Below are 12,044 nucleotides of genomic sequence, written 5' to 3' on the forward strand. Positions count from 1 at the left end.
TTCTAGATGAAGAGTAAAGATTCTGCTGTATCTTCAGTGGGAGACATGTTAAGTCATGTGGGTGGATGGAGGAACCATGATGGTCAGATGTTTCTTCTTACTGACTTGTATAGGGCTGGGTATTGTTAAGAATCTCACGATTCGATTCAATATCGATTCGATTCGATATTGATTGAAATGCTTCGATATCGATTCAGTATCAAGTAGAAATAGGACAAGTAAGAGTACCAGATAATTTTTTAAAATAATTATTTATTTAGTTTCATGCCTTATGAACAGCCATAGTATAACTCATAGCATAACAAAATATGACACTGCTTTAACACTGAACTACAGTGCATGTAAATTTAAACTATGTGTTTCTTTCGTCTTGGAAATTGTGAAATAACTCATAACATTTTGAGTAATAGAACAATAAAAAATATGATTGGATGAGAAACTGAGGGGCCGGGGTGAGTGTGAGGAAGACAGCTGTGTGTGTGTGTGTGTGTGTGTGTGAGTGAGTGAGGAGGAGCAGAGGAAGAAGTGAGAGCTGTCAGATAAGTTTGTGTTATGTTGTTGTAGTTACGTCGGGTCGGACGCTACAATATCAAAACGTGTGCTTAATATAGACGTCGGATGCGAAATAGCTGCGAAATAGGCTCGCGCTCTGCAACGATTTATGTTTATTCATCTTCACAGAGCGCAAGAGAGATTAACACACACATTCACACAGGTTACACACACATACGGGCTACACATGCACATACCCACAGACAAACAGCTGAGGCGCTTGCCGACCGACAATGCACATCTGGTGGCTCAACCGTCAGTGGGCGCTTGAGCACCGGAGCACCCACGGAATCGGCACCTATGAGATGAATCCACACGTCTGCTTTCAGGTTTGAAGGCGCTGGCTTAACGCTGCTGCTGCTACTCACTCCCATATTGTTATGGTTTGGTCTAGTGCGGCCCCCGTCCGTACAGCGCGAATCACACGAGGGTGTTGCTCACAGCGCCCCCACTGGCCAGGGGCTTGAATCGATTCAGAAGATTGCTGAATCGATATTGAATTGCAGGGAAAATAATTGCAATGCATTGCTGCATCGATATTTTTACCCACCCCTAGACTTGTAATTTTCTTTCTTCTCTCCTGCAGCGTTGAAGAGATCCTTTGAAATTGAAGATGTGGACGACATACCGCCCTTCTCCTCAGCTTCTCCCCCCACCCCCATCTCCCCATCGTCCTCCCATTTCTTCCTCAACCACAACAAAGCCAACGAGGAGCGTGGAGGAGGCGGCCAGTCCCCTTCGTTATCCTTCAACAATAACAACAACAGCCTGGGCACCGCCGCCCATCACTCCTGCATCAGCCTGACTTCCAGTCCCAGCCCGGTCCTCAAGTCCCGTACGGTGGTCAGCAGCATGTCCTTCAACAGAGGAACCATGAACAAGCCAGCCATCCACAACAACGGCTCCTCCGTAGCCAGAGCTGCATCCTTCCAGAGCAGGTTGAACCCCAACAGTTACTCCATGTTGTCCGGGACGGGCAGTGACAATGACAGCCTCCACAGCTCCACGTCCAGCCTGGAGTACTCTGGAGGTGGAGGTGGAGGCGGTGGTGGCCTTCTTACCAAACTTGGATCATATCCCACTCCTCCTCCTCCTCAGGCGGAGTACCACCGAACCAGGCCCCAACTCCAACGGCAGCACCAAGAGGGAGGTGCCAACCACAGCCTGAAGAAGTTCTCCTCCCATGGGAGTGTCTTCCACTCTGAAACAGACCGAGGGCCGGGCGTAGTGCTGGGTGCTCCACAGCCTCACGGGGTCAACCATGGCTCCATGCCCAGCCTGGACCTCCAAATCCATGATGGAGGAGGCGGAATAGTGGGTATGCACACAGGCGGAGGTGGGGGCAGAATGTCTCCAGGGCACAAGTATGCTAATGCTAATACCAACTGGAATGGTCATCTTCATAACACCACCTCTTTTGGGGAGGAGGGCCACGGTGGCTACAGAAACCACTGCCAGCAGCGGAGTCCCCAGGTCCTCAAGTCTCCCCAGCCCAAAGCCAAAGAAATACCACGTCTCAACAAGTTCCCCCTGGATCTGGACAGCTTGGTGACCAGCACCTCAGCATCGTCCCCTACCACAGCTCGGAGCGGATCCATGAGTCCCAGCCCCCCAAAGCCCCCTCCAAGGAGCACAGGCGGACTCCAGCATCTCATCAGCCCGCCCTCCACCTCAGCCAGCCCTTCAGCCTCTCTCAGCAGCCTGGACAGTTCCTCCGATACCCCGCCCTTCTCCCTCCACCATCCCTTTTTGCCTTTCTCGCCGCATACCTCACCTCCCTTGCAGGGCTCCATCCCTGTGCCTGAGATGAGCTGCTCTCCGGTGCCCCTTTCTCCAGCCCAGAGCCCCCAGATGGAGATTCTGTCAGGGCCCCAAACTGTCCAGATAGCCTCCAACCTGCCGTCTAGCCCCTCCAGTCCCAGAACCGTTCGGCCTTCGGCTGATGGCCCAGGTGAAGCCAGAGATACCGTGGGCTCGATCTTACAGAGGATCGCCTCCTTCTCCCGGCCCGCCGTTACCGACTCCCCGGCTGTGACCCAGCCCCCTACAGTCCAGACCAATGGTCAGTCATCACCCGCAGGTGGGCGTCCAGCTGAGACCACGCCCACAAGGAAACAGGGGAAGAAGCAACAGCAAGGTAAGATGTTTTTTTTATTTTTTATTTTTTTTTACATTTGCTGTCACTGTGGTTGTATTATGATGGATGTGTTTTTCAGTGATCCAGTATTACAGGGACTAATTCAATTGATACAAGCTGCCATTAGATTAACAAAATCAGAGTCAGATCCGTTTTAGATTTACAGTAACCAAATTACTGAAGTGCATGTAATATATCTGTCTGATGGCCTACTTTATATTGTATGTGTGTGTGTGTGTTTGTGTGTAAATGTACCAAAGGAAATCAGCTGATTAATTAGCAGAGCGGTGTCATCATTGAATCATGCAGTGGTTGAGGAGGTTTACAGCTGGGTGATACATCCTATAAATAATAACATTACAATATTTTAGGCTATGTCACGATACCGTTGCTGATTGGCCAGTTAGAACACGCGGACTGGCAGTTCTTAACTACTGCATTCATGCATTTTTTAAAAAGGAAGAGGTCACAGCCAAGTCAAATTTGAAAGAACATTTCAAAGTAACAAAAATAACCAAATTGTTTGCCCTCATCTTCACTCACCATCTCTGATAACATATAAACTCATTTTGGTGCACAGCTTACCTGTGTCACACACCCATCCAGGAGAGTTTTCAGCATGGGCAGGAAAAGTGAAATTCACACTTCCATCTTAAAACAGTTATGTAACAATTTGCACTCGATATAGTTGATTGTGGAGTAGGGATCGACCAATATGTTTTTTCAGGGCTGATACCGATTATTAATAATCAAGGAAACCGATAACCGATATGTAGAACCAATATTCATTTGCAGTAAAAATGAAAATGTTGGTGTCAAAATTTAGAATAACAATACACCTGGGATTTTTTTGTACACAAAAGACCTTCAATTTTGATAGAATAACACAAACTCCAACACAGATCTTGGGTCAGTGGGGTTTTAAATCAGAACTAGGGATGTCACGATTACACATTTTCTTGGTACGATTGTTGTCAGAGAAATAATCACGGTGTTATGATTATCACGGTTATTATGCACTAATTAATTTCACAACACTATGAATGTGTAAAATCAAATAAAGTCAAAATATAATTACATTACCCATTGTTTACACAAAATGTTTCAAGTATCTATTAATATATGACCAATTCTTAATCCCCAGGGAAAATGTTTGAAATATTCAGGTCATAAATTGTTATCTATACCAAATGTTTGCGTTTATTTTAGTCGTTTTTTGTTTTGTTTTGCTTTGTTTTAATTCAAAATGACAGGCTAACATTTAAATTCCTTCCAATTCAATGTTACATTAGATAAATGGACCAGTATCTGTGCATTTCCCTTTATTTTTGCCAATAAGGTTCCTCCAACATCTTTTTGGGAAAGTAACGGTATTTAGGAATCTTTACGATTAATTAATTGTGGCGTTTAATACCAAGATTAATTGTGAAAACAAGTAATCGTGACATCCCTAATCAGAACAGCTGAGTTAAATGTCCACGTGTGATGATCAGGAAAGCAGTTCAGCCACGTGCAAAGATCATCTAGAGGAGACAGGAGTCGATGTGCGATGTAGAGGTTGGTGGAGACAGACGTCTCTGTGGTGACGCTCCAGTGTTTACACATTTACACTAATGTTAATGTGCTGCTGCATCAGATGCTGAACATCTGTCTGGACATGTGTCAGCTAGGAAGGGCTGCTGCGGCTGCTGCTGCTGCTGCTGCTGCTGCTGCTGCTGCTGCTGCTGCTGCTGCTGCTGCTGCTGCTGCTGCCTGGAAACTCTTGACAGAGCCTGAGGCAACATGTCAGGAAACACTGATACATTTGTAACCCAATCTCCATGTTGTGGGATCGGTGTGTTCGTGTTTGTGTATTTGTGTGCGAGTATAAAGGTCTGTTGAACAAATGGTGACACGGGGCTTCCTCCTGTTTTCATGTCGGTGTAGACAAGTCAAGGTTTGCTGATGAGTCGCAGTCACACCTACTGGATCTGTTTCCTGTCTCTCTGAGTCACACGCAACACACACACACACATATGAGTCTAAACCCTAAGACAGCCATTTAAACTTGTGGGAATCACCATGACACATCCACACACACACATACACACAGATTTAATTTTGAAACAAACCTACACCTGCAAGTTCTGCTCCTCATCCAGAACCAACATTGATCCTTTCACACATTCACATGTTGTGCGTCTTTGTGTTGTGCATTTAAAGCTATTTTTGCTCACCTCCTCCCAGCTGCCCTTTAGCTCCTGCTTCCTCTGATAACACAGTCAACTCCTCTGTGAGTGAGCGCCACATTCACTGAAAACGTGCGACAATATTCACCCAGCCAGCCACTAAAATTGCAGCGTCTGCGATGGAGGGTGTTTTTTTTGCTAATGTGTGTTGTTGTGTTTGATTCTTCTTTGATCCTCAGCTCCACATGGCAGCAGCAGCAGCAGCAGCTCAGGATGTGGAGCTGCTTCTCACTAATCACAGGGTCGACAGTTTGATCCCCAGCTTCCTCTGTCTTCATGTGAAAGTGTCTTTGAGCAGGACACTAGCCCAGTCTAAAATCAGACACTTCACTCACTACACTCTCATTTAGTGCATGCATTGTGTACACTGTGTGCTCACTTGTGGAGTGTATGAATTCAATCATAGTCCGCTCACTGGAAATGATGACAACAGTTGTGTGTAGGTGATTGCTGCCTGCCTGCCAGCTGCTTTGTTTTCTTGACTTGGAAATGAATGGTTTATTTTCCTGTGTGAACGGGGTCACTCCCCCCTCGGTGCCGGTTAGGGCTGTCAGAATGAACTTCGCTATTGGAACAGAATTCGAATTATTTTAAAGGGACATTGTGTAACTTCTCCTGTTATCTATTCCTGTCGTCCGTCTGCCGTCTGCCCAATTTCACGTGAATGCAGCATGAAAAATACGATTGAGTTGCTTGCAATACAACTGCAACGCTAGGTGGAAGTAATTCCTACACAGTGTACCTTTAACTCATTGAGTGCCAGACCTTTTATAAAATGGTCAGTGCCAGGTGCCAGCGTTTTGGGGCATTCTGAGTAATATGTCAAGACCCAGAGAGTATTTTGTACTATGACTCTGAAAACACCAGACAGCTCAAAGGAAAGAGGAGACTCTCTATTTAACTAGGGAAAAAAACATTTGTTTGTACCTTGTTCCATTCTTGATTTATCTTAAGTTGAATAGAGCCTGGTTGCACCAAAAAGACCACTTTTTTTCTAGAAAGCTGAGAAAAATGCATTTTTGTGAAAGAGAGTCTCTCAAGAAAAACAGTGATTTATCCGTTTTAATTTTGGCTTCAAAAACATGTAAGACGTCTGAAAATTTCATTTGACACGTTTTTTCATTGTACAAAAAAAAAAAAAAAAACTAAAATACAACAAGTAGGAGTGATGCCTGCTCTCCTACTCCTCCTGCAGTTGCTGCCCCCTCACCCTCTCCTAACCCCCTCCTCCCCCCTCCCTCTCTGCCCCTCCCCTCTCCTACTTCTCCTCCTGCTGCATCGTCTCTGCAGTAGGGAGGGAGACGTCGTGGCGTCTTCAGCCTCTTTGCTGGACGCGGCCGCGGCAGCGACGCACCGCGCTGAGCTCGGTTCGTCGTCACGTCGGTTTCAGAGCAACTGGTGAAATTGACTCCGCGATCCGCTTTCGCTTCGGCATTTCGGTGCTGATCATCTAGACGAGTTTACCTTTCCTGCCTCCTCTGATCACTTCATGCTGGAGCTATGCTAATAGCGTCCGTAGCTAAGCTTTCCTCCAGCTCCACGTTACACTTGTTCCAGGCTCTGCCCGTCGTTTTCCTCTAGAAATACCGATCCGATCGCACTCGTCTTCTCCTTCCTCTTCACTTCTTGCTCTGATCTACAGTCTTCTTCGTTGTACACATCCTAGAAGCCCCAAAATTACTCACAGTGTGCGCAACAGCGTCCCCATTTACCAGCCGCAGAAAAGTGCATTTGACGTATATATACGTCAATGGCACTCAAGCGTTGGATTTTGATTGACGTATATATACGTCAATGGCACTCAATGAGTTAAAAATGAGAAGATTCGAAGGTGGAAACTGACGTTCAAACCTGTGCCTTCCGTAACGATGCAAATTAACACCGTGCATTGCAACGTTCAGGGTAATAAACAAGTTGATAAAACAAACAATTTTGTTGTCATTGTGCGCGACGTAGAGCTGTTTTTTTAATTGCCTGTTTATTCGGCTGGAGCGGTGCGCCTACACCTTGATTTTTTATCGATCAATCCGCGGACCACTTGATCAACCACGGATCAACTGTGATCTATTGCACCACTACTTATAATATTTCGATTTCCCTTCTTGAAGTTTTATATTGAGTTGGTAAAACTTAAGTGTGTTGCTTAAAGCCCCAGTATGTAACTTATTTGGCTTTTTATTAGCAAAAATCAAAAAAACGTATTTCACTGAAGTCGAATCACACCCGCATACAAATAAAAGCTTTCTCGTACATTAGAATGAGTTGTTACAAGTCGTTACAAATACATAAGAACCGAGGCGGCCATGTTGCCTCACCATTTTTTACGTTGAGTGGCAGCGTGACCGTAGGTAACCACGGAAACTCACCGGAGCTGTCGGCTCGGGGAGAAAGTTTTCCAGGTAGCGCCTGTTAAAACTGTCACCACTGTGTAGTGTGAGGAAGGACGGAGGCACTGATGTTGCATTCAGGTGCAGTCAGGCAGACGGCTGTCGGCAAACCAACCGGATGTCATTTTACTCGACGAGAGAAAGAGGGTAAAACGTGGGTCAGGTAAACAATACGACATCACCATGACAACATATTGTCACACCTGTATTGTTCTGCCTCATGCTGGTGGACCACTTGTTTACATAGACGCTTGTTTATCCTGTTACATGCAGCGTCTGTTGTCTGTCTGACGTCTGCCCGATTTCACGTGAATGCAACATCAAGAATACGTTCAGATATGCAACCGCACCGCTAGATGGAGGGAATTCCTACACATTATACCTTTAATATGGGAGTTTAGGGATTGACTCACTGTCGACTCTAGTGGTCTCAGAGTTGGCTTTATTTATCCTGCCCTGGTGGCCGGTGCTCTGGTCCTCCTTCCCTCCTTGGTGGCAAGATAGTGATCTACGAGGTTGAGAGGCGTCAGTTGACTTTGAAGTTTGAAGTGAATTTTGTAGTTACAGTGTTTTTCTATTCAATGAATTTGTTTGCACGTGTCTAACATGTCCGATGAATGGGTGGGATGTTCTGCCCTGCTGTCGTCCCTCTGGTTGACTCTGATGAGACACCTGGAGGTCTGCACAAGTATCTTGTCCTGGTGCGAAGTCACAAACTCAGCTGAGCATTTTCAACAAACAGAGGGCGTCTGTTTTAAGGCACCTGTGGGGATTTTCCCCACCCGCCCACAAACGCATCAGGGAATTAGTCCAATTACCCCAAGATGAAAGGGAGATGGAGGAAGGAGCCAACAGCAACTTCCTGCTCTGCTCATTTCTGAACTCTCACTTCCAAGAGGAATCACATGACAACAGAGGAGGTAAACAAGACGGTGGTGGGTGTGTTTGTTCCCTGTTACCCAACATGCTAGTCATGCCTTATAGGCACAGTCACCATGAAAAACACAGGCTGTTTTTCTACTGGAGGGAGAATGACGTAAAAACATAATTCTATTAATATGTGACACGTCAAGTGGCAAAGAGAGATAATTGTTTAGAGGTTTTGAAGAACTTGCATTGTGACTTTTACTTGCTTGGGGGAAGTAAAACTCTGATATCGACTTTATTCTCAGCCCCATTTATTGACGTGACTACTCCTTCCTCTGAATTGGCATTAGTGACTTTTAGTGGTTTGCTGCAGGCTCCTCCCCTTCTCTCAGAGGTTAGAGAGCGTGATGCCTCTCACACCTGAAGGACAAAATGTTTCCTGAACACATTTCCACATCTGCAGAGCAGCATCAACTCAGCTGTCAGCGTTTTTACTGTTGGTTTGAGTCAGTGGGAGTGTGCCTATGTTCCCTCAGCCCTATGTTCCCACAGCCCTATGTTCCCTCATTTCTAAGGTTTTTTTTTTTCTTTCCAAAATTAGGCCCTATGTTCCCACATTTCCTTTATGATCAATTTGCATCAGATTTTATCCCCATTTTTCCCAATTTGGTAGTCAATTACACCCAACCTATTATCCAGTAGCAGTTGAGTACAGATGTAATGTAGCTTTTAGCTAAATCTGGGAACACAGGGCCCTGGGAACACAGGGCTGACCCCTTCCAACATAGGGTTGAGTGATGAACCCTTATACCGAAATGAAACTCACCTCCATGAGTTAGTGCAATTTAGACAACAAACTTCTACAGTAGTACAAATAGTGTTAGTAGTAGTAAACAAAGCATTAGAAAGTTTTTAGGTCATGGTGCAAAGGACCCTAGTTTGAAATTATTCCGAATCATCCCTTTAAAATAAAAATGACTTGACTTAGTTTCATTTTGAGAAAATTCTTAGAAATAAGAAAAATCTTAGAAATGAGGCAACATAAACCTGAGGGAACATAGGGCTGTGGGAACATAGGGCCTAATTTTCAAAATTTTCAGTGAAAAAAATTTTCTTAGAAATGAGGGAACATAGGGCTGTGGGATCATTGGGCTGTGGGAACATAGGGCTGACCCCGATTTGGTGATTGTGATGTCAGGATCTTTATGTTTTCAAGTCACTGGGAAGCATAATGGTCCCGTCTTACAGTACAACCAAGCATCAGCCTCCAGGACTGACAATTCCAGGCAAATTCAACCTGAGGCTCTAGTTTCCGTATTTTATGTCTAAAAGAATTTCTTATTAATGTCTCCTGTTCTGCAGTAGTTGTGTCCCCACACATCGCCACAGCAGCATATAATGGGATCTTATTAGACTGTTTACATCCCACAAAACCACATTTTCAGATTCAGATGTCTTCAAACATACACTGAGGGGATTGTTTACTTCAAGACAACCGACATGTTTGTAAACGGAGCTGTAATACAAAGTCTCGCGCGATCTCACGAAGTCTCGAGTTGGTCTCAGTACTGTATGTTAACAGGTTGTCTGAAGCTCCTGTTTGTTTTCTCAACAAAGTAATATCAACTCAGAGCCACAACATTTTTATAGCAACATACTGAGCTGTCAACTTGACTCTCACACAAGACTTTGTATTACAGCAGACAGAACTACTGCAAAACAGGAGCAATTACAAAGAAAATCTTCAGATTAATTCTTAGTCTTGGCTCTAGCCTACACATAATTCACCTTGGCCCTCTTTGCTCACCATCCACCTGCCAAAATGGCGAAGGTGGAGCAGGTAACTCTGAGTTTCAGAGAGTCAATCCACCAAGGTGCAAGGACTGGGAGATGGCGTGGTGGTTTTGATTATTGGTGGTGGTCTATATGATACACTGCAAAAACTCAAAATCTTACCAAGAATATTTGTCGTATTTCTAGTCAAAAAGTAATTTCTAGTCAAAACAGATCTCATTCTGCTTAAAATAAGAACTTGTTTTTAGACACTTTTTACTTCTTTCAACCACATTTTCACTTTAAACAGGTAGAAAAATCTGATTGTGGATCAAGTTTTTCTTTCTTATTACAAGCACAAAAAACTTGCTTTCACTGGCAGATTTTTCTACTTATTTCAAATGAAAATTAGTTTGAAACAAATGCAAATTATCTAAAAACAAGTTCATTCTTAGGTGATGATTCTTATTTTGAGTGAAGAGAGTTTAGTTTTGACTAGAAATGAGACATTTTGACAAGAAACAAGACAAATATTCTTGGAAAGATTTTGAGTTTTTGCAGTGTATATGCCCAAAACACTCCCATGAATAATTAAGTGATTAATCTCAGCTGTTTTGAACCATTTGCCTGATGCAGTGATTGTTGTTCTGCCATTAGAATCATAAAAACAATATGGACACACCCTGAATGCACTTTGGACTGTTTACATAGGGACCTAAGACTAAAAACAACCCAGTCTCATATTTCTTAAAATAGTTTTTCTTATTTCTTGACATAGAGATGGATCGAAAGATGCCAGTGAATATTGTCAGATACATTTGTTATGATACTGCACGCGGTGATGGAAGTGTGTAAAGCAGGAGATAAGGACCGACTTGGGATCTGTGCACAGTCCCACGACTTCCTGACTGAACGAGCAGCTCGGGGCCGCGACACGTCGATGTTTAGATGAGTTGAGCTTCAGTCTGATCTCTGTCATCAGATTGATGAGAGCACACAACACAGGAACACTCACATTCACCCAAATAACAGGCTAATGTGCCATAATGAGTGTTCACAGTGAAATGACTGTTTTGCTTTTCCTCAGATGGTTTGTTTCCCATAAAAAAGCATGAAAACAAAAAAGTGGCCCCGGGGCCTTTTCCTCTACTCCCTTCCTCTGCTCTTAGAGAAACACACAGAGGAAAAGAGAAGTCAGGGCAGCAGAAGAAGAAAGCCATGTTTGAGTAGAAGATTATGAGTTTTATCTCACCAGTGATGAAACTGTGGGAATAGCCCTTTACACGTCAGAATTGTTTGATTACATTATCAAAAACTTCCACTATCATTGTCTTGTGTTTGTGATGACTTCACTTCTTCTCAGCTTGTAATCAGTTTACTCTCTCTGCAGCTGTCAGACTCTGCTGCAGGGTTTCAGGGCCACGTTCACAGAGATGTGTCAGACTGGTCTGTAGAGTCAGAAAGGTCCACAGAAACCATGACTGACTCGAGGCTAAATCAGGCCTAAAACCAATGTTACTATGGCAATAATTGATGACACCTGTGCTGAGCAGAAAAAAACAGGAAAACCAAACTAATATTGATAACACATATTTCCCTCTTATTGCTTCACTCCTCAAATAAAATGTCCCAAGTCAAACACTTTATGGTGAGATCAGTGGAGTTTTGGACCTGCTTCATTGAACTAAGTCTTATTTTACCCGAACTTTCATTGTATTAAAGTCAAGAACTAAACTGACAGACATATCGTAGTTCTTTAAAAAGGAAATAAGCAGGATTTCTCCTGTGGCTATGCTACATTTTTTCCTTATTTCAGTAATTTTAATCCCCAGACTAATTGTGATCAGGGCCGTTGCTAGGAATTCTGGGTCCCCTGAAAGAATACTAAAGTTTTTATACTATAGCCTATATAAAAATACTAAAGACTTTTCCACTTTTGTTTCTTAGACTACGTATGTATTATAATTTTTTATGTAGCCTACTTTGTTTTGATGCTAATGCAGCATTACTATGAGTATTAGTCAGGGTCTTATGCAGAATAAATCAGTCATACAAAGATTAGACTTCTGGGTTTTTGTGGGCCCTACTGGGCGCTGGGCC

General features: G+C 43.8%; 1 protein-coding gene across 1 annotated transcript in view; it reads left to right on the forward strand.

Moving 5' to 3' along the window:
• septin12 (septin 12) overlaps positions 1-12,044 on the forward strand; it is a 112,038-nt gene that overhangs the window by 24,583 nt on the left and 75,411 nt on the right. The window contains exon 2 of the mRNA XM_085785154.1: positions 1,139-2,689. Coding sequence (XP_085641280.1) covers positions 1,139-2,689 — 1,551 coding nt within the window. The remainder of the gene's footprint in view (positions 1-1,138; positions 2,690-12,044) is intronic.

This window comes from Trachurus japonicus, chromosome 8 (genome assembly GCF_045865225.1).
Source record: "Trachurus japonicus isolate A0001 chromosome 8, Traja_1.0".
Lineage (NCBI taxonomy): Eukaryota > Metazoa > Chordata > Actinopteri > Carangiformes > Carangidae > Trachurus > Trachurus japonicus.